The sequence below is a fragment of the Macrosteles quadrilineatus genome, unplaced genomic scaffold (genome assembly GCF_028750875.1).
Source record: "Macrosteles quadrilineatus isolate MER2022 unplaced genomic scaffold, UCM_ALF_1.0 Scaffold_3__2_contigs__length_128488019, whole genome shotgun sequence".
In the NCBI taxonomy this organism is placed as follows: Eukaryota; Metazoa; Arthropoda; class Insecta; order Hemiptera; family Cicadellidae; genus Macrosteles; species Macrosteles quadrilineatus.
The window spans coordinates 121,424,111-121,447,067 of record NW_026542596.1 but is presented as its reverse complement, the minus strand read 5'-3'; the positions used below and the strand labels follow the sequence as shown (position 1 = coordinate 121,447,067).

Here is a 22,957-nt window from a genome sequence, read left to right as displayed (position 1 = left end):
GTTTCAAAATACCGGTACTTACAGAAATATTATTGGTAGAAAAATAATAAAATCATCCGGTGGCTTTTAGCGACGGCAATGCTTCAATACAAAGAAATTTACCATCTTCTGTAGTACCTATTCTTTCTAGACAGGTTTCGACAGGTCTTCGAACCTCCGGGCTTTATATATATATATATATATATATATATATTACCCCATAGCTATATTAAAACCATTGGTAATTTCTGTCATGAATACCATGTCATCCAGTAGATGGTTCCCACTATAACTACTGGACTACTAATATGAATAATGCTAAATTATTACCATTATTATATCGCACGAAACGAACAAAATTAACTCGACCTTATCGCATAATTTCAGTCAACTTATACAAACGCCTAAAGCATTCAAATTATTTCTTTGAAATTCCATTTACTTTTAAACTATATTTATAAACTATTTTTGTAATCTCCGGTTTTGTGTCTCTGTGCACTCTTGTTTTGCATCCTCACTGAAATTAACTATTTTAATTGTTCAATCCGAGTGCGTCTCATGCAAGAGTGGTTCACAGAGATAAAGCTTCGTTCTGAAATTATTTAGTGGAAGAAACAGAGGAGAATAAAACCCCCAAGGGAGTCGGAAGACCGAATTCTCCAAGGAAATAATTCATCCCTGGTCGCTGCGTAATTTTATCTTGTAAAGTGACTGTAATTTTGCTCATAAATCTGAATAAATGTCCGTGTTCATAATGCTGTGCCCTGCGTCATCCAGTTATTTTTAAGTATGCAAATTTACGCGTTGTTAGCTTTTGTACGTGATGGATATCGGGTTATGTTAATAATCCTACTAATCCTACTAATATTATAAATGAGAAAGTTTGGATGTATGGATGTATGGATGTATGTTTGTGACAAGTGAACGCGAAAAATACTGGTCGGATTGGGCTGAAATTTGGCATGATGATAGCTAACATTCCCGATTAACATATAGGCATATTCTTATTTCAAAAATCCTTTCGGGCTCCGCCCCAGTGGCTCTGGAGTTTCCCATGTTAACCTTATGAGAAATTGAATTATTGCATCTTAACAGCTGTTTCAATTAAACAAGTTGGTTCTGTTCTATGATGTTCAATAGCATTAAAGTTACAAGAATTACCAACAGGGTGCAGCACTATTATTTCTTTTACATTTATGACAACAGCTAATTTGCAACCAAAAGGTGAGTGAGCGTAGCGAACGAACTTCAACCTGGAGGCGAGTTAGCGTAGCGAACGAGCTAACCTGAAGGCAAGTGAGCGAAGCGAACGAGCTCCAACCTAAAGGTGAGTGAGCGTAGCGAACAAACTTCAACCAGGACGTGATTGAGCCATGCGAACGAGATAATCTTGAAAATTAAGAAGTTAAACGGGGCAAAGCCCGCGGGTTACAGCTAGTAAAATATAGTTTTGCAAAAAAATACCTACTATTTCGGTTATTGATATTACAAACTCATTGTTTCTATCACTGGAAACATTAGTAAATGTATACACTTATTTTAAAATATTATCAGGATAATTTGCTCCTAAATGTGAAGAATATTGAATTAAGTACATACTAATTTACAAATTCCAATTAATATGTTATTAAATACTTACTCATTTAAGCCCTCTTCGAGTTATGTTTTACTGCAGTACGACTTGCTCCTTTCATTATTTTAAAAGGTTCGATTGCATAAAATATAAATTTTAAACGCAAATGTCTTTGTTTGTCCGACGTATTCCTTTCTTATATAACTACTACAAATATTGTCTACAGATTAATTAAATTAATTTAACCTATTGCTGCATAATATAAGATCATTTTAACAATTAAGGAGCTAAAACTCACACTCATTTAACCAGCCACTGTGCTCTTATGGCACGGAATGCTGTTGATTCTCTTCTAATATAAAGAGTTTAGCAGTTAGTACGTTTTGCTCACTTAATTAATTAATTGAAATTACAGTGCCAGTGGCACTTAAACATAAACCCAGATGTTTTTCACTATCTGTAGTCAATGAAATTACTCAAAATCTTAAACATCTTTTGATAAAATATACGAAAAAACACTTAACAATTCATACAAGTAAATAGAGATAAGTACACAGTTTCCAGCAATTATAAGCAGTTTTATTTTCACGACAACTGCGAAACAAAATCTAAACAACAAAAAAACAACAAAAATTGGCAATAAAAACTCATAATCAACCAATATCACAAGATTTAGTCCTTAGTTATTGTCGGATCCTCCGTTAATTGGCATCTGAGCTTCTAATGACCAATAATGGGGGAGTGTGACGTCATAGACAGCTGATTGCGTGTTTCCGGCAGATCACGTGACCAGCACAGCTGCAGTGCTGCCACCTGCCGACCATTGTTGTCGACGCATCCTTTGAATCTTCGGCTTCCGTGTGTAAAGACAATGAAAACAGGCGTCTTCCGAAAAGGAAGTGAATCTGGTACTCGACGACTCGACGAGCATCCGAATTATGATCATACAACTTTGTAATGTGTTATACCACTTTGTACGTCAGTTTTCAAATTTAATTGAAGATTCCACATGTCCAAGATAAAAGTAAAAATTAAATAAGATGGTTAACATTATTACCATTTTAAAACGAAAACGTACCTTGATGATGACCACTACTAAGTGGTTTACTTAGTGGTCCATGTTTTAAGAAGATACTAATCCTAAAATTGATTTTCTCGGGTGGGTTCAGTCTATTATCTGTGGTTCAGTGTACGTGAAATCAACGAAAACATCAATCATTACATTAGAGGGTTTAAAACAATCAATAGTATTGTATCAGTTGTATCATAATCTCCTCCTCTACAAGACCGTGGCGAGACAAGTCGTATCACCATTCGCAATTCCTCTCAAGTGCTTAATTATATTAAATATTAAATTTTCACGGAAAAGTAAAAAAAACAAGTGTTTTCCTCAGGAGGAAATACTCTGAATTAATTGAGTATTCCTTCACTAAACCAAATGCCAAAATGACCTCCTAAAACTGTATTTAGTTTCAATTCAATTACCACTAACACTTTTACTAGAGAGCTTAAAATGTCAACAAATCACAATCAATCCTCACAAAAACCTCTAAACTCTCACCTTTACTCAACACACTCCACCGGGCCGCAATTTTGGGAACGCAAACGCCAAATGTCGGACAGGCCTTTTTACCAGGAATTCACCAGAAACGTTGACATTTGCCGCAGAATCGTAAGAATCCGGGGATTACGTTGTACGTGTTTCTATAGGACAGGACAATTACTGTAATTGGAGCTAAGTGTGGAATGTGGGGAATTAAGATGAGGGTGAAGACAACATATGGTCAACAGCTGATTACTGTAACAGAGCCGGCGCTACGTGACAGCATTCACCATAATGTATAACATATACGATAATGATAATAATATACCATAATATATACTGTATACGATAATAATATACCATAATTTTCCCGTGTACGCCTAGCGTCCTAAAATTTAAAGGAAGGATGAAGGATGTGTAAAAACCTACACCATATCAATAAACCCCTCGCTAATCTCTGCATACCGCCTGCACAAATAGTTCATTTATACCATTTATAGTATCAGGTAATCAACCCCATCGGTTCCCCTTTGGACCATTGTCATAGTCAGATTCAATTACTCTTTTCACTGGCTCGTATGCAGCGGAAGCCACTAGGGTTGTGCAGGTCTGAGGTCCACAGGTACATCCAGTGTAATGTAGAGAGCAGGGCTCGTGGTATAACATCTGCCCAGCAGCTGCTGCTTCCATTAGAGATGTTTTTGTGAATCTACGCCCAACAGATTTGACGAGGAGGGTACACACAAATCATCTTGAACGGTAAAGAAAGAAAAATATGGATTGGCTTTTGAACGTACTAAAATTACATCAGTAATGATAGGTACCTTAAAACTATTGGTATGTTTAACTAATGTAGAATGTTGTAGATTTCCCCATTCCTCGTTCCCTTGACCTGTATGTGATGTGATTATTTTAGAATGTATATTTTTTTACCTGTACCTTTTATCACGACAAGGTTTAAAGTGAATACTATACAAGTATTTAATTTGTACATTAACTTCACAATGTAGAGCGGAAAAATACTTGAGCCGAAAATTCTATTTCCTATTTTACTATTCAGGGTGAATTGCAAGAACCTACCGTAACCTAATCTAAGTTCGGTTAAAATGGAGATTCAGAATTATTTTGTAAGAATATAATTTTTAAACCGTTGTTTGTCAAATATTTTCTACATGAAAGTACATACAGTAGATATTAACATAAGTCATGAAAAACGTGTTTAACAGAATGAAGATCATTGGGCAAACTTATAACCACTATATTGGGAACCAGTATTTCAAATACGAAACTCATTTAACTCTTATTTCACCTCTAGGTTCTCAAATTCATCTCAGACTGACAAACGTGAATTGAGCGGCAAAAAGTCGATAACCAAAAGTTAGAAGTCGACGGCGATTCTCCCACGGACCATGAATCGAAGAATGAGAGAGAGTGACGCCTCCAGAGTTTACGGAAGGGTACGGCACAAATAGGCGTCTGATGAGCGTCATGATGAGCGTTAAATCTCCCACGCTCACACACACTAACACACATACATACACGTGCAATTAGGGGTGGGAGGGGTTGCAGCATTGTTGTGAAGTGCGTCTTGTGTCGATACGGCAAGTTATCAAACCCTAGACACGAGATGACGGATGTTGAAATTTGAAAACCGGAACACAATTAATTTTAAGCGTGTCAGGGTGTGATAGAAGTAGGCCATAGTGCTGCTATCGTTATAATGCATTGTGAATTGGCGAATTTAATGGGCAATCAATAACGTTGGGGTTGCAAGTTCAATTTTGAAAGTCGTATGTAGAACATTGAATTATTTATGTGTCAAAGTAGTACAATGTACTAGATTTGATTCGTTTTAAATATCCCATACATGTTTAAAGATGGCTTCGATATGAAATGGTAAATATCTTAAAATGTGTAGACTCACTTAATGCATCTGACAATATTGTTTCCAGAAAATGTTGTTTTATCATATCCAATTTTTGCATAAATGAATTCCGAATTTGTTTGCCGTTTACAATTTATTGCAGTCCCACGAGCTACTTTCATTGTTTCGCGTCTCAATTTTGATACCATACAAACTAAAGAAATAAAACTCATATTTTATAGTAAAGTTGTCAACTATCCGATGAACAAAAGTCTATACGGAACTGCAAATTTGTCACTACAACACCAGACGTGCCATTATTATACAAGTACTGTAGAACTATACTTATACAGTATACACAATGAATAGTAAGAACTGACCTTTGGTAAAAAATCTAAGTGAGTCTTAACTGGAGTAAATTTTTACATAGCAGAAATGATTTTTTGTAAAAAAAAAATACTCCACACACATTTTAGACTTATTTCCAAGAGTAGTTCACCAAGTGAGAAGCGATGCTGTGGTTTTAAAGGATTGAAGAGCGTTGAGCCTGTTTTATTGCCTGTTCGTCTCCCAATACCGAGATGCTGGCTTTGGTGTTGACATTGGCGGCATTTTACACAGATCTTGTGATATTTGTAGTATCTCGCACGATACATCCTAGTAGATAGTGTATTGTGCATATTTTACTATCGTTATGCACAATACAATATAATTACTCGTGGTTCATAAATTGTTTATTTAAGTAGTTGTAAGCATAGTACACAATCGATTTAAACGACATAGTTTACTCTACTATTTACTTATCGCAAACAATGATTTACAGTATTTAAATCTAATTTACCCCCGGAATGGATAAATTAAAAATATGCATCTCAGAAATTTTACAGTATGGAGCTCTGCAAACAAAAAAGCTTACGAATTTATTTACACCAAAACTGTATTCACCCACACGACTTCAATAAAAACGAACAATTAATTCAACCACTTATCAATTAAGAAGTCAATTTAATTTCGTAACTATACTTTCATAGCCAATGATCCAAATCACACTATCTACCCTCTTAACGATTTCCGATTTAAAAACTGTCTCTAAACATAGAAGTGGATATAATTTAGTTTATACGTTGATTTTGAAGCGAAACGAGAATTTCATATGGTATCTATTCGACAACAGTTCCATGATTTTTATCACAAAGTTATTCCGATGCGTCTATTCCCTGCCTTTTGGAGTTTTCGAGAAGCGAGCTGGTCTAGTGGTAGAGCACGGAGTTTCGATCCTGAGGTCCCGGGATCAAATCTCGCCAACCACCAATAGATTTTAGCTACATGATGATCATGATATGGTTGCATGATGATGCCGAACCACGCTAAAACTACCCTGAAATTATGTGAAAATGGTTCAGGGCTATAGGCTAAACCTTTGTAAGATGTGAAGCAGGGACATTCAACTACAGTTGACAACTTGGATGCAAGCCTGACCACAGAAAACATACTAGCATATTAACCTACTACTATAGGTTATAGTAGTTTGTTTTCTGTGGCCTGACTTACCTGTGCTCTCTGGTTACAAATGTGACCTATGCTAGCAACCAAGTCATGGTTAGACAGTAGAGGCTAGAGGCGTGATGTTTTCTGGAGCATCGATCTTTGTAACTGTACTGTGATGAGAGTACGGGACATTCAGATGAGACGAGAGACGAGCAATTGCCGTCAACGGTCAGTGGAATTGTCTCTAACGTGATTGGTTACTTGGAAATACTTCAAGTAGTCAGTCAGTAAAGTGGTCGAAGCTAGAGATTATAATTGCCAACTACTTCGTTGAATATGTATGCTGTTGATGGATTTGTAACGGTTGTGGATGGTTTCTAATAATGCTGAGAACATATTTGGGTCGGGCCGTAAAAATCCTGGAGTCCGGAGTTGACTAAACCTTTACATGTGGTTTCGTGGTTATGCATACAACCTTCCTGTTTTACATGTATTATGTAGCTCATTAATTTTGAGAAGGACATTTCCAACGTGGAGACAAGGCTCAAACATTCGGTACTTAATTTGCATTCGTGTAAATACTTGAACAGAGCCTTAAAATTAATGTTATTTATTTTCTTTGTCTTATACAGTTTTAATGGTTTTAGCATCTACTGTTGTCACTTAAAAAAACATTGATAGTAAATGCATTTTTTTTTATGAAATACACGTTGTACGGTTGTTCTCGTCTATACTCCTCTTTACATACTGTAAAAGCATTTATTTACTAGTAGTTGCACGCTATGTTTTGAGTATTTGTTTATTATTAGTAAACAACTTAATCCATTGTATTAATATAAATTAACACCACCAATCAACATTGCGATGCGTACAACACAAGTCATACTGAGTATAAAGGTAGCGTCTTTGACTGATAAGCAACATATTACTGTTCTGAACAGACCTCCGATATAATCTACTACCTTACCACTGCATTTGACAATGTCATGCCCATATAACTATACTGTAATGGCACCTCTCTGTTCTTAGATCTTTATAAAAACTAAATGAACGGACAGTTAAGGCATTAACATTTCGATACTGAAGTAGATATCCCTTCTATGGACCAGCTGTAGCCAATTTGTATTAAAACGAAAGTTCTGTGAGCAAGTCACAGATTGCGCTAGTGCATGGAAACAGCATCTCTGGAGAAGACATGCATCGAATACAAAAACTGTAAAATTCTGCAATTCGTTTCATTTTTGGGCTCAAAAGATTGGAACATGTCTCTTCATTCAGAGCTGCAGCAGGGATGGCAACTGTAGGCACTGTTTGCAGGATCATGACGTGCTGCATGGTGCACAAAGCTCTTGTACATGAGCCACAATATTACCTTCTTGAGAGGTTCTCTTTCCGGGAGGAGGTCTCTTAGCGCAGTACCCGCCATGGAACCTCGCTTTACTTTCCAAGAGTGATGCTGGAGTTTGGAAGGAGAAGCTTCTCGTACTTCGGCCCAAAGCTGTACAACGACCTTCCCTCTATCCTAAAAAAATTTGCCTTGCCATCCATCTTTAAGAGTAATTGTACACTGATGATTAGTTGTTGTAGTTAGATTGTTTTGTTTATGTTTTGTTATTGTTTCTATTTATTTGTTTCTTAGTTAAGTTATTGTTACTTATTATATAACGAGAGTTGTTCTGAAAAGCAGTTGCACTGACAAAACCCTTGATCAGTAAAGGCATTTTTATTTATTTATTTAGAGTCTGAAATTCTATTTATTTATTTATTTATTGTCACTGAGTTGATCTTTTGTTGACGTGACACAATATATGACTATAATAAGTAGTCTTACCAGTTTGACTCGGTTAAAAAGCCCGCACATTTGACAGGAATCATTAATTTACATCAGCACAAGCTAACGGTGATTCGATTCAACTACTGTATTTCCATTTTGATTTTTTTTATGGCGACAATTTTATGGGGATACTGCAGTATGTCTAGTTATGGTTAGTCCAATGGGTTAGAAAAACTTAGAGCCAAAGGAAATCACAACTCACACAAGAGTGTATCGATACAACTCCCTCACTTAACGTACACATCCCCTGGTCCTATCCCACGGTGGATCGTCCCTCCTAGTTCATCGTAGGTGCGTCCCAAGATCCCCGGGGACCTTGTCTAGTAACAGATGACGTAGGCCCGAGTCGGTTCTCACAGACAACACCACTAATCAACAGATGCGATGCTCACAAGTGTTGCGTGATTATTAAAAAAGATTATCTAAAGCCAGTGATCCGTGTGGGAGTGATAATAGGTTGCGCCCTTGTTGCGATGTAGCGACAGGGGTGCGCCTCCCCCCCTCTCCTTGTGTTTTAGGGCAAGTGCGGTTTTTAACAATCAACCCTCTCTTGTGCACTTGCCGCAACAGTCGACAGTTGGCGAGTATTTGTGTTGGGGTTGACGAACAATTGAACAGCAATCGGATGAGGATTGAATCGCGTGTGGTGGTCGCGGAAGATTTGATTTATTAGTGTGTTGCGGATGGAGTGTTCCTGGAAGTGTATGTATAGTTTGGTTTGAGGAACCTATCCGGAAATATGTTATAGCGGACAATTTAGATAGGTGGAGTGGAATTTAGAATGACCTCAAAAACTTGAATATATGGTTTGGTACGTTAAGGACTCAAATTTAGCAACGGCAAAGGCCCTTTCTGTAGGAAACCCTCTTTGTAAAAACTATATGCTAGACAAAAAATTGTAAATTTGAGTTAACAGTACGAATAACAATACATCCAATTGTAAATTGTAAATTTTTAAATTAATTGTAGAGGGAAAATATAACACACAAAACAAACTTATATGGAATTTCTGTAGCGGAATATTTTTATGAAGTAAATTTACATGTAATGTACGGTCGGAGAGACTACATAAAGCATTACACTTCAATCATTTCATTTAATCCAAACATTTAATGACGTGACGATTGTTTGGTTATTTTATTATTTGATGAGAAACTAATGTCATTGATAGACAAAAAAATTAAACTGGTGTGCTTATTACTATGCTTGTCTGTGGTAATATTTTCAATGCTATTGGTTTATGTTTTATTAGATGATCACAGATTCTTGAACTATTGAAGACGAGGTACAAAGAGGTCGCGATTAGGCTGTATTGAACCACCACAAAAGACCGAGTCGGCAACAGGAAAGCAATTTGACGCAAGGCATGCTGGGAAGACGATCCTTTCGATTGGAGGGAAAATCATCGCTTTAACCCCTTATATCTTCCATTCTTTAGATTGGGGTGAAAGTTTAAGTTGGAATGATAAATAACTCTGGCTCCAGAGAAGGAATTGACTTGGTTTGTACACAGACTGACTTCACGTTGTTTCATGTTTTTAAATCTATACTTATGTGCAATTATTTTAATTAAAACATGATTCAATAAATGGCATTGTTTAAGATTTAAAATAAGTTATTAAACCTATGTTGAATAGTAGTCAATTAAGTTTTTTGTATTAATCAGTAAACTACTAAAAACATTATTTTTAGACACATATTTTAATCACAACACTCACAAGTACTGTCTTTCTCATTGAAAAAATGCTGCTATCCTGTATCCCTTAATAGCTACGCCATTGTGCAAGGCATTAATGTAGCAGTTTATACTATTTAAACATATAAGTTCTTCTTTATTGAGACGAACTGATAATCATCACCTTGTGGTTCTTTCTTACAGTTAATCTCCAAACAAATATAGACCGACAAAAAACATGAAACGTGTTCAACTAATTTGAAAATTTACAATATTTTACATTATTTGTTACGTTACTTGTCTTAGTTGTGACTTTAACATATTTCCTAAACACCGAGAGAAAAATGCATTTTGTAAGTAACATTTTGACACTCTCATTATACCATTTTGACGATGTATCCAATGTTTCTAACTAACGCATCACGCTCGTACAGTTTTAATTTGCCATCAATTATTACGTTGTGCGATCTCAATTATCCGTTGACCAAATACCTTGGCAATTGCGTTTTGTCGACATAATTGCTACTAATCATGATTACCGGGTCGGAATATCGATTTATTAATGAGGTTATGTTTGATTACTGTGTCAAAGAGACAAAATAGAGTTTCCTATGAAAATTGCGATTCCATTGTGATAGGTTAAAGCCAATCAAAATAGTGTTCTACCATGGCTGAATGATGGAAATAAATTAATGTTTATTACTGTATTCATTACTAATTACCAGTTACTTATTATTGATCGGGGTTTTAGTAGTAGAGCGCGGGGCTTCGGCCCCAAGGACCCGGTTTACAATACATAATTAGGGACAGTACAAAATAAGGTATTTGAAAATGGCACTGTTTATCAAGGCTGACTTGCAACTGATGTTCTTGTTATTGAAGTTCCTTTGCATAACCTAATAGTAATAGCTAACAAGACAAAAACTACATATTTTCCACGAGTTTCAAAAATGCATATTAAGGTGTGATAAATATTTGTCAGTGTAAATTAAGGTCTATCATCCCCATCCTATTGTCTACGGTTCAGCTCTACTATTATCTAGCTCTATAGTGGAGCTAGAGCGGTTCTAGCCAGTCTAGAGCAGGCTTATCGAGCCCTAATTGACCCTAATTTAATCCCTCCTCCCATATCATCGCGGCTTTCATAGCCCTTCGTCCCTATATCGCCCTCATATCTCCAGCTTAAAGCGTTCCTCACAATCACACATTGTTTGTTATCAAATTGGTGGAGATTAAGTCTTACTAATGCAGTCGATCTGGATGATTACATTGTGGCGAACACAATTTTGATCTCCAGCAAGCTCGATTGACCCTATATTTTTAAAATGTTTGTTAATATTTTGACATTTAAGTATAAGATTACATGTTTATCGTTGTTTACTGTGCCTAATGATTAATCGGATCTACGAGTCAGGAGAATTATTTAACGTTTTCTTATTTTAGTTGCAGACACAGGAGTGTGATTTGAATAGATAAAAAGTATCATAGAAATAATGTGTGGATACACAATAAAAATTTGAATTTGTGTTTGCCTAAAGAGTTTAGGTACCTAATCTCGATCATCCTTGAATAATACTCAAAACAGTTGCACCACAACGGAGTCGTATCAACAACCAAACAATCCGATACTACAGAAAAGATCGCACAACTTCGACCTGTTTGTTTGAATCTTGAACATCAGCAAATTCTTTCTGCACTAAATGAAACGTTCTTTTCTAGGATCTATTATCACTCAGAGGTTGGTCCAGAACCTACTTTGTAACCTGTTATAAAAGGGACGGTTCTGTTACAGGGTGACGTTGCCGTCCATATACTTTAGTTACCTTGTTACCTGTTACTCAACGGACCGTTCTGTTCCAGGGTGACGTTGCCGTCCATATACTTTAGTTACCTTGTAACCTGTTACTCAACGGACCGTTCTGTTCCAGGGTGACGTTGCCGTCCAAATACTCTAGTTACCTTGTAACCAGTTACCTTGTTCCCTGTTACTTTTAGCGAATTTCCCATATAGGGAATAAGCTATTACCGTAGTACTCATGGTAAGACCTGGACCCGGGACCGATTTTTTTTTCGTTTTGAGGTCCCTAGAGGCCAAAAACACCATCCGTTCATATGTATATATATATATATATATATATTAGATATATATAGATATATATATATATATGTGTGTGTCCGTTAGCGCGATAACTCGAGCAGAAATGATCCGATTTTGATGAAATTTGGTACAAACGTGTAAACCTACGTTTATTCGAACGAGTTCGCGAACCAGCATGATCGGACCATGGGAACGGGGGTTTATGGGGGCTTTTATGGGGTAAAAATGGGGTTTTCCCATTTTTGACCCAAAAAACATAAAATTTTGCAATTTCTTTCTAAACTATTTTGTAGAGCTTAAAGAAACAAATAATTTAGTATATTGAAGCGTTAGAATGCGCCTAATAATTACGGAGAAAATTCCAAAAAATTGTAAATTTAAAATTTCCATGTTATTCTTATGGAGAATAAGTAAACTGTTGTAGTTTGGTTGTTTATTAACATATTTTGCCCAAATTTGGAAAATGTTTTTATTACTTACCAACTATTAACATTTTACATAAATAACACTTTTACCCTCCCTGTTGCAGCAAACCTAAGTATGTTTTAAACTGATTCTTTTTAAATAGGGAATAAATGTGATATTTTTAAGGAGACATTTTAGTGTAAATCCATTCAGGGAAATGGAAATTCGCTTAGTCTGCAGGTTTGCTGCGGCGGGGGTATTTCCACTATACTTTGTAACCTGTTACTCAACGGACCGTTCTGTTCCAGGGTGACGTTGCCGTCCAAATACTCTAGTTACCTTTTAACCCGTTACCTTTTGCCCTATTACTTTTTCCAATATACTTTGTAACCTGTTACTCAACGGACCGTTCTGTTCCAGGGTGACGTTGCCGGGCCGGAACATGTTCCCGGGGGATGAGAAGAGGATGCCGGCGACTCTAGCTCAGGTCCTGGTGGCGACTCAGACTCCTTGGCAGAAGTTTGGTATCGAAGTCGTTCTCAGTTTCGTCATCGTCTACACCTACTTCGTCACCATGGACTCCCAACGACGCTGGTTGACCGGGCCTGGGCTCAGCATAGGAGCGGCCTATCTCGCGTGCAGCCTCGTAGCCGTGAGTATATCTTCTATCTTTACTTTTATTTAACCAATGACATTTTTACATTATCTTATGTATACGTTCCACTATTAGCTTTATTTATGTTTTTGTTTTGTCAAAAGAATGTACAAAGTGTGCTTCAGTTATTTTCTTATTTCTGACTGACAAAGCATCACTTAAAACTCCATTGTCAAATTAATAAATACGACCAGAATAAATAGTTCTGAATTTGATCTGTCTGTGCAATGGATTCAGAGCAAGCATTATGGATTGTCTACAGATTATTATGTGCTTAGTAATGAAGGGTTGTACAAATAAGAAGTTAACAAAGTTTATAATTTTGTCAGAAAACATTTTTGGATTTTTGCATGGGAATGATTGTAACTTCAAACTATAGTTTTGTTGCTTTATACCTTTAATTTCATGCGTTAGTGAACATCGCCTAATTTCGAATGGTGGCTGACTATAAACACGATCCTCATCACCTCATGCGTATTTGTAAGGGAAATTGTCGTACATTTTTGAAATAAGGGATGACAGGTACAAGTATAGTATGGACGGTATTGTTGTATGCAAGGCAAGGCTTGTTCTTGTCATCTTTCAGTCCAGTCTCAAAACAAATTCGAGGCGTCATGAAACATGTAAACTCGCGTAACTGTAACACAGAAGGCCATGCATAATTAATTGCAGTTGGCTTGCTTCGCTACGTCCAAGTTGTGAAAGTAATTTGTAATCCACTCATTTGGTTTTAGCCTCGATGTGCTGCGTTTACACTCTGCTTAGCATAAGCCCCGGCATAGAGTTGCAATATGAATTATTCTTTGCCACAAGGCATTTTGTCTATTAAACTACTAGTTTAAGAGTTTTCCTGTTTAATACAAATTCTCCCGGCAAATTCCAGCGTTCCATCAAAGTCCCGCGCTATTTGGACTATTAACCGCGCAATTTACATTTGCCCCGATGAGAATATACGACAGCACACTCGGCAATAAAACTTTCCACAACTCCAATTTGTTCTGACGAGTTAATCCGCGGCTCGCAACGTTTGTACGCACTATTGGAAATCGCACCGTAAGATCTTAATGTACAAATGCATTCCGTAAAAATAACTGGTCTTTCTCCTCGAGTGGAATTTGACATTGACCGTAAAATCCACAGACATGACAGGCTGTATCCTTCTCCGTGGACTCCCTTTGAAGTCGCCGCCGACGTCGGACTCCGATCCTGGAGCTAATAGACAAATTTTAGGCGCGGAATAACTGTGTGGTAATGTGTTAATGAATTTGGCGACTTAAATTTTTGCCTTGTTGTGGTTTATCAGCATTTTTGTCGGAATTCGGATTCCATCCTCCGTTTTACCCAGAAGCTCTCAACAAGGGAGTTTATCTGATGGAAACAGGAGATCGACATTTGTTGCTGGTTGGATTTAGTGCTCGTTAAACTGAGTGCGTGAGCAGATTGTGTAGATGTTTGATAGTTCTGTTGGTTGATTTTTTCTAATTGTTCAGTTGTAAGCTTTTTTTTAGAAATTTCCTAAAGAGTTAAGTCTCACTGTTTGCTTAGAGTAGTCCTTGCGTCATTTTAAAAAAAAACATCTGTATCCTACTCCCAACATAGTCCTGATTACCCAATTGCTAAAAGTTACATGAAAATCAAGAGGGATCAGCAATCATGATAGATCTGCTGGGCTTGTCTTACAGAATTGATATACAGTAAAGTGTTGATTAAAAAAGTGAACATTTGGTTTTTTACGTTTTGGACTCACAATAGAAACCAGTAAATGGTCGGTGTTCTTAAAAATGAAAAGAGACTATCGGCTGTTAACAGTAGTCAGTGCTATAAGCTATACATTATTTGGTGGGTAGGTTTACTGTACTTATGCAGTCATGAGAGCATAAATTGTTATTTCTTGTAATCAATTTTTCCCATAGAACCCCCTCATAAAAAATCCACTGCCGATTTTTTCAGTGGCTTGCCCTAATGACAGCGCCAAAACTCTCAGAAGGCAGTTATACTATGTGTGAACCTCATCGCCTACGCCAGTAGCGGCTTGAGTCCAAACGGGCGAACATTACTCATAAACCAATTGTTTGAAGACAGTTTATAAATGTGGCGGGTAATTACCACGGATAGTTTACGAGTGGCGGCAACCGCACGACTGTGTGGGAATGCGCGCTCGTCTTCACTGCCTTCTCCATCACGTCGCCGCGGCCAGCAGCGTACTATATGAAGTGAAAATCTTTGGCGGCGCTGAGATGATGAGTCTTTACTTTTCAGGTTGTCCGTTGTTTGATCGGTCAAGTATTTGTGGTTTTACAGAAGACTACAAATAATTTCTAAACTATTTGAGTTTACGCTTGACATAATGCCGTCCGTTTGAATGTCTTTTGCTTTGTGAAGGCGGGTTTTAGCGAATTTCCCATATAGGGAATAAGCTATTACCGTAGTACTTATGGTAAGACCTGGACCCGAGACCGATTTAATTTTTCATTTTGAGGTCCCTAGAGGCCAAAAACACCATCCGTTCAAATTCATATATATATATATATATATATATATATATATATATATATTTATATATATATATATGTGTCCGTTAGCGCGATAACTCGAGCAAAAATGATCCGATTTTGATGAAATTTGGTACAAACGTGTAAACCTACGTTTATTCGAACGAGTTCGCGATCCAGCATAATCGGACCATGGGAACGGGGGTTTATGGGGGGTTTTATGGGGTAAAAATGGGTTTTTCCCATTTTTGAACCTAAAAACAAAAACTTTTGCGATTTCTTTCTAAACCGTTTTGTAGAGCTTAAAAAAAGAAATAATTTAGTATATTGAAGCGCTGTTGTATGCCTAATGGTCACGGAGAAAATTCAAAAATAGTGTAATTAAAAATTCCCATGTTATTCTTAAGGAGAAAATGAAAATTGTTGTAGTTTACTTGTTTATGGGTATATATTGATAAAATTTGGCAAATTTATTTATTTCATCCTATACTATTGACGTATGGTCAAAAAACACTTTTTACCTTCCCCGTAGCAGCAAACCTAAGCACTCGTTAAATCTAATGTTATTTAAATAGGGAATAATATGTCTTATTTATGGAAATATTTTAGTAAAAATGTAATCAGACGAGTTGAAATTCGCTTAGTCTGCAGGTTTGCTGCGGCGGGGGTATTTAGATTTCATGTGTATTTTACCGAGCTTCATTTGTGTCGTGTTCTTGCTGTCTTTTTATAGTTTCAAACTAAAAATTTAGACTAGTTGTTAGTATCGAAATTCGGTGCGAGAGGTACGCGTTCAACCCACCGGCATAACTAAACAAATATGGGGGTTTGACACTTTCGCGTAAACTTTGTTGAACCATCTTCTTTCAAAATACCTCTGGCGTAGACACCATCAATTTAAAAATGCTGCTTTTTGCTTTTGTTGCTACCGGTTAGCAATAGTAAAATGCTTTGAAAGTGTTAACTGCGAAAACTTAAAATTAACCTCTTTTAGCTTCCATTAACCAGTGGGTAGGTAGTGATAGTTATTCACCGAATGCTTGCAGTAAAATAAATCCAGTAACAATTCAAGCCATGAATATTCAATAAGTTATATTTGGTTATTACTGTATTCATGTAATTTGTAAAGACAAATATAAATTATTCAAGACGAACCTCGACTTTATTTTTTGGTAAGTAAGTATAATTATTTCGTTTTCCACTCAACAATTTTCATTTAAATTGAAGCGATGTCAATTACTGTGCCAATAAACGAATCCCAAGTCAAAGGCGATCTCAAAGACCGCAAAGCTGAACGCTTTTGAAAGAGCTATTGGTCGTGCTCAGTCACCTAGAAGTTCATAAAAAGCTACAGTCTGAAAGGAAAAAATCGCAAACTATTTTCACAAGTCTGCATATCTCAATATAATCGGAAATTTGCCAGGTTTACCATTTTTAATGTAGAAGACTTTTAACTTTAATTTAGCCAAGGGCCTTAGTAACTTGATTCACGGGTGTCCGCTAGGCGGACTACATCCCAAGCACGCACTTTAACCGTCGATATATGCTTTCATATAAGACTAATTCAATTGTATGCTTCACTACAAGTTTTGAAGCTACAAAAAGTCCATATTTTTTGCAATACTTGATGTGTTTTCAACTAATGGTTTTCCTATTACATAACCAAATCAGGTGGGGTCGGATTTGTGTACTTCATGAGAGTATTGTTTTACTATTTAAAACTGTTTGAAGTAAATGCAACGTTTCAAATTGCGAACAACTCCCATATCAAAATGTCCACTGATTTCACAAAATACCAAATACATTAAAAGTTTTACCGCATCTTTCAAGATTTTAAAGACCAATTAAATATCAAGAAATATAGTTCTGCTTCGGATTCTTCGGTACCCGGCGCTAGACGAGACGGTGGGGAATGTCCCCTCGGAAAAATTTGGAATATCTCCTTACGTTTCGGTCTTAAATGTCATCTCTGAAATGCGTCTTGGTTTAGTAAGCGGCATTTTGTAGCTACTAAATCGAACCTGGGAAAATCGGTGGTGGAAGTAACTAAATTATAAGGATGTGGAGAATCTGCCTCGGCGGCGACACTGAGCCGTGATAGTTGGAATACCGATCCGGACCGATCACTGATCACCAGTGAGGTGAGGCTACAATCTGATCCTCCTTTATTTACTGCGGTGCTTCGGTACCGGTTCTGTTAATGAATTATTTGCTGGGTAGACTTGTAGATTGACGTTTTCTAAGATGATTCGTTAAGGGTTAATCCTACGTATTTACCATTTCGAATTACTGTTTTGGCAATTTTTTGTATGCAAAAGAAGATAGTAAATATTTAAAAAAAATCGTTAACATCCAAAATGTGTTTACATGCATTTAAAATATATTTCATACATAACAGTTCAATCCATCAAACCTAACCAATTTTAACTTTAGGTATTGTTTTTGTTTTTTGTAACTAGGGAATTCCTCCCTCATGTATCTAGATGTTCGGTAAACAGAAAATAAATAATAAAATAAGTTTTTTCTACTAATTAAATAATTATTATCTATGATACTTGACCCAATCCCCATTTAAATGCTTTCTATGTCTTTGTTTGCTGTAGTTCCTCCGTTCATAGACTCATAAATTCCTCCATTTCTTTGTTGAAACTTTCCTCTGAGACGTATCAAAATGACCCTTTGTTTTTTCTGTTGTAGACGTCAAGCAGCCCAGCCTACAGTCCCAGCAACCCAGCGCTTAACCCAGCCAGAGCTCTGGGTCCAGCATTTGTCATGAACAAATGGGATTACCACTGGGTGAGTTCTTCTTTAATTTGTAACTTAGTTGCATATAAAACTTTCTTGTTGAACCCTTCTTACATTAAACCTAAACCATAGATTAAACATACTCCCTTAAACATTAAACATTTTTAACTTTAAAACATTAAACAGATTAAACTTACTTCCTCCTAAGGGAGTAAGTTTAATCTATGCCTAAACTCTACCTGTGCTTAGCCGTGTCGTAACACTTCGGCCCAAGTAACACTTCGGCCCAAGTAACACTTCGGCCCAAGTAACACTTCGGCCCAGTAACATTTCGGCCCGAAATCCTCAGATGTGGCCTGCGGTCCAACTCTCTACCTGCCCACTAGTAACACTTCGTCCCAACAAAATATTTGACAGGTCTTCACTAACTATTTGGGAGGATTTAGGTTAGGTTAGGTTAGGTTAGTAACTCCATGACGATTGGGCGACATTCCACCATAGGGTGGTTGCAAAGTATACAGGTCATGTGCCTCTTACTACCTGAACTGCGTTCCTCAACCCTTGTAAATTTTTTGTCGGGCCGAAATGTTACTCCATTAGCTTATTTAACCATCTGTAAAAGCGAGTGGGACGAAGTGATACTGTTTTTCTAAGAAATTTGAGTTTGGCCGAAATGTTACTGGGCCGAAGTGTTACTACATCGTGCTTAGCAATAGCATTATAAATTTATAGGCACTCATTGATCTGTCAAGAAAGTTTACAATTTGAGGGATTAGTTTTCCATTGTTTCAATACTCGATTGCTTTTTAATTTCTACCTGTATTGTATGCATAGATGTGGAAGGTCTTTTGTTTTGAGCAAACAAACCAGCCTGTGTGTCGTTTTGTGATGTTTTTTTTTTATAATTAAATTAATTAACGATACCAAATATTGAAATTTAATTTGTTGATTGTAATTGACGATTAAAAAAGAGGGATATGTACCGGTAAGAGAAATAAATAAGTAACAGTTATTATTTTCCAGGTGTTCTGGTTCGGCCCCATTTTGGGAGGAATCGCTGCAGGTCTAATCTACGAGTATATATTCAACCCCAGAAGACACGGGAACCAATCCAAGGAGTCTATTGATGGAGGTAAGCTTTGATACATACGCATACTAAAAGCAGAATAAATATTTGTGTTAAATTAAAATAAACAGAGAGAATAGTTCATCTATCAAGTTTGTTGCTCAAAAGAAAAGCTATTTTTCTCTATTTCAACCATTGCAACACATAATTATAGTTAGTTATCTTTAACATTTGATATTTACCTGACTAGAATTTTAATTAATGATGAAAATCATTAGGAGTACACTATTTCGTATTTTCCTCAATAAACAATTAGGGGTTTTCTAAACTAATCTTCCACATCCTGTACACCGGTGATTATTAGATTAAAGTAACATTGACTTGAATGTTTCAGACTCTTCTAGTATTCACTCAGACGAGGACACTTATGATGAGCTAGACAAGCCGCGCTCAACATACAATACTCTGCGCTCAGTGCAGCCTGGCGCAGCGCTCTACGGACCTGTCACATCAGCTTCACCTAATGGTCAGTTCATACCCTATCAGTTTATCAAAGTTCATATTTGGAGTTCGTGATTTACACTTGTGAAAACCATAAGGTTTCTGTAGAATTGTTACTTGATTTGTTTTAGCAAGAAAATAAAGAGTATTACTGTATCACTATCCTGTAACAATAAAATTCATGGTAAAAATGTCAGAACGACATTAACTGTATATTGGAGAAGAATAGTTGTCTGTCTTATTACTGAGAGATACAACTTCAATGTTATATGTTAAATCCATGAAACCTTTTACTTAAAAAGTTATAGTAAAAACAATATACCGTGTTTTGAGCATTATAGCATTATAGTTTTCCTGATGAATTCCAAAGAGTTAATCTCTTTATAACGAATAAAGGTTAGAAATACAATGTCTTAATCTGCCATGTAGTCGTCTGTTATGTTAAGATTATGTGTTTCGCTCCTGTAGCATCATGTTCATATCACTACGAACACAAAATCCTTTTTAGTCGCACATTAAAAATTATGATAGTCGACACCCACAAAAACAAAGAAGAAATTTTCTCCTTTTCTTCTTTTTATCTTTTCCACATTTTCCTTTTTCTCACAACAATCTAATAAAAAAGATATAAGATTTCCCAGCAATTTATACAGCATTTCCTAGTAAATATATTATAGTGATGACTTTCTCTGTTACAGGAGCACCAGGCTACTGCGCCAGTCTGTACTCAGCGCCGCCGTGTAAGCTAGACCGCGTGGAGTCCCTATACGGAGGCACCAAGTCACTTTACGCCAAGTCTCCTCCACTCACACGCGCCAACCTTAACAGATCACAATCCGTCTACACCAAGTCTTCCGGACCCATCGTACACAGAGAGGGTAGGATTAGTTTTGATCAATAGGCATTACTTAATAGTGTAGTAAATTTATTGTAACAGCTGCTTTATTGTATTGCAAATGAACAAATCTATATCTGCAATAACAACATCTGACCTTATCATTTTGTGTAGAGGCATTGTTATTTAGAATCAAGTTTACAATTAGTTGAAAAATATATTGAAACCATAGAAAATCCTTCAATTAGAACCCATACAAATATAACACTTTCAAACAACGTAATACTTCACTCGTTTAGTAGTACTTTACCTAGTAAAATGCGCTTCACATGAAATTTATGAAGGACAAACTCGTTTCTTGTGTCTTGAGCAAACTGTTAGGAGTGACAGTTTAGAATCTATATGTAAAAATAGTGCTTATTTGGTCACAATTTATTTATTACTCTTTCACTCAAAACTGGTAGTTTTGATCAATGCTACTGATCCAAAATAGAAAAAAAACTGAGACATTCATTAGCCCCATAAGAATTTTCATTCTCAATGGTACTTCTATATGCAAAGATCTAAAAATTGATTAAATATATATAAAGAAATTATCGCCTAGGTTGTTTATGGTGTTGATGTTACAAATGTAATTTATAATACACACCCTAAAGAGTAAACGATTTTTTGGCTATAATAGATAGCCATTTATATTAACTTTAGGTAGGTTGGCCTATATTTAACAATTATATTCATGCAATCCTAATGCTCTATCTATATTTGCAGGTATAGTACCTCGGCCAGGCCCCCTGGTCCCTGCTCAGTCCCTGTATCCAATGAGGCTCAACAGTACAACCAGCAACACCAACGCGGCCAATCAGAACCAGCAGAACCAACAGCGTCTCGGTGGTGAGAGCGTCTACGGTGTCCGATCCATCAACAACGGCACCGGTGGAATATACGGGAAGATTCCCGGCAGACCAGAGTCAGTTTATGGAACAAGACGGCAAGACTCGGCGGACTCCAGTTACGGATCCTACCAGAGTAATCAAGGAAACCAGCAGAACCGTGGAAATTATGCCCAGAACATCAAACAAGCTAGTAACTTCCAGCAAGGAAATGTTCGTCAAAGTCCGCAACAAAACGTAGGAATCCCCGTGGCTGGGCCCCCTCCCCCCTACCTTCAGCAGCACCCCCGTAACTCTCCCAATCCTCAATACTGACCTCTCTCTCGGTCCGTTAGCATTACCAACGTCAGGTGCTTACGAGTGTAGAGATAGATGTGTACAGTGTAAATATTTGACTTTTAACCAACTTATCAACTTAGCTTTAGATAGGCCTAATGTGAATACTGTAAATAAGTGTTGAATAATATGTGCAGTTAGTATTTTTATATGACCTATGTTTACGTAAATAGCCAGTGTAAATAGTCATTAGGAAAATCTGTAAACGAGTCTTACGTATGAAATTAGTTATTGCAGTGCTCGATTGTTGAAATACCTTTGTTGAATATTTGTAGCATTTATTTTTGTATACATCAGAGTAGGTTTTAATATATTATATTACACTATTTAAAAATTAACTCAAAATGTAATGTAAATATCTTGGTAATAATTTGTGTAAGAAAGGTTGTTTTTAATTTCGTTGTAACTTTTCAAAATTATAAAGAGAAATTGTTTTTTTATGTCCTAGTTTCAAAATTATCTCCATAAATGTGCTTAAAAAATTAATAAAAATATTTGCGTATGGTCTATTGATATGGCTGCCTTTTTCTTTATAATTATTAAATATCAGCTATGAGTTATATATAAGAGAGTTATATTGTGAAAACTAAAATATATCTGAGTACCTGTTCTTTGGTTTCCATGTTGGATATTATTATTATTTGTACTCATTAATATGTTTGTATAAAAACTACAACGCAGCCTTCCTTTGATTATTTTACTTTTGACTGCACTATAGCAAATATAGTCATGAATCAAGGGTTAAATATTAGGAAGGCCTACATCACAAAGCCCCTTTTAAGCTTTTTTTATAAAGATGGCGGAATTTAAATAATTATAATAATTTGTAGAGGTATTTAATTTTGAAAATTATATTCATGTAGTATAATAGTTCAAAAATACTGTATAACGCTTAAAGTGGTTTTATTCGAACCATCAACACAAAGTGGCATTTAATTTGATTTGATGAAAAATCCAATCTATTTGCCTTTAAATTAG

At 36.4% G+C, this 22,957-nt stretch overlaps 1 protein-coding gene across 1 annotated transcript in view; it reads left to right on the top strand.

The window, feature by feature from the left end:
* The window catches only part of LOC128989702 (neurogenic protein big brain-like), a 63,632-nt gene extending 41,360 nt beyond the window's left edge, over window positions 1-22,272 (top strand). Inside the window, exons 3-8 of the mRNA XM_054411703.1 lie at window positions 12,880-13,111; window positions 18,304-18,402; window positions 19,375-19,483; window positions 19,812-19,943; window positions 20,617-20,796; window positions 21,522-22,272. Of these exons, the coding sequence (XP_054267678.1) occupies window positions 12,880-13,111; window positions 18,304-18,402; window positions 19,375-19,483; window positions 19,812-19,943; window positions 20,617-20,796; window positions 21,522-21,958 (1,189 nt within the window). The 3' untranslated portion in view covers window positions 21,959-22,272. The remainder of the gene's footprint in view (window positions 1-12,879; window positions 13,112-18,303; window positions 18,403-19,374; window positions 19,484-19,811; window positions 19,944-20,616; window positions 20,797-21,521) is intronic.
* Window positions 22,273-22,957: the final 685 nt, after the last annotated feature.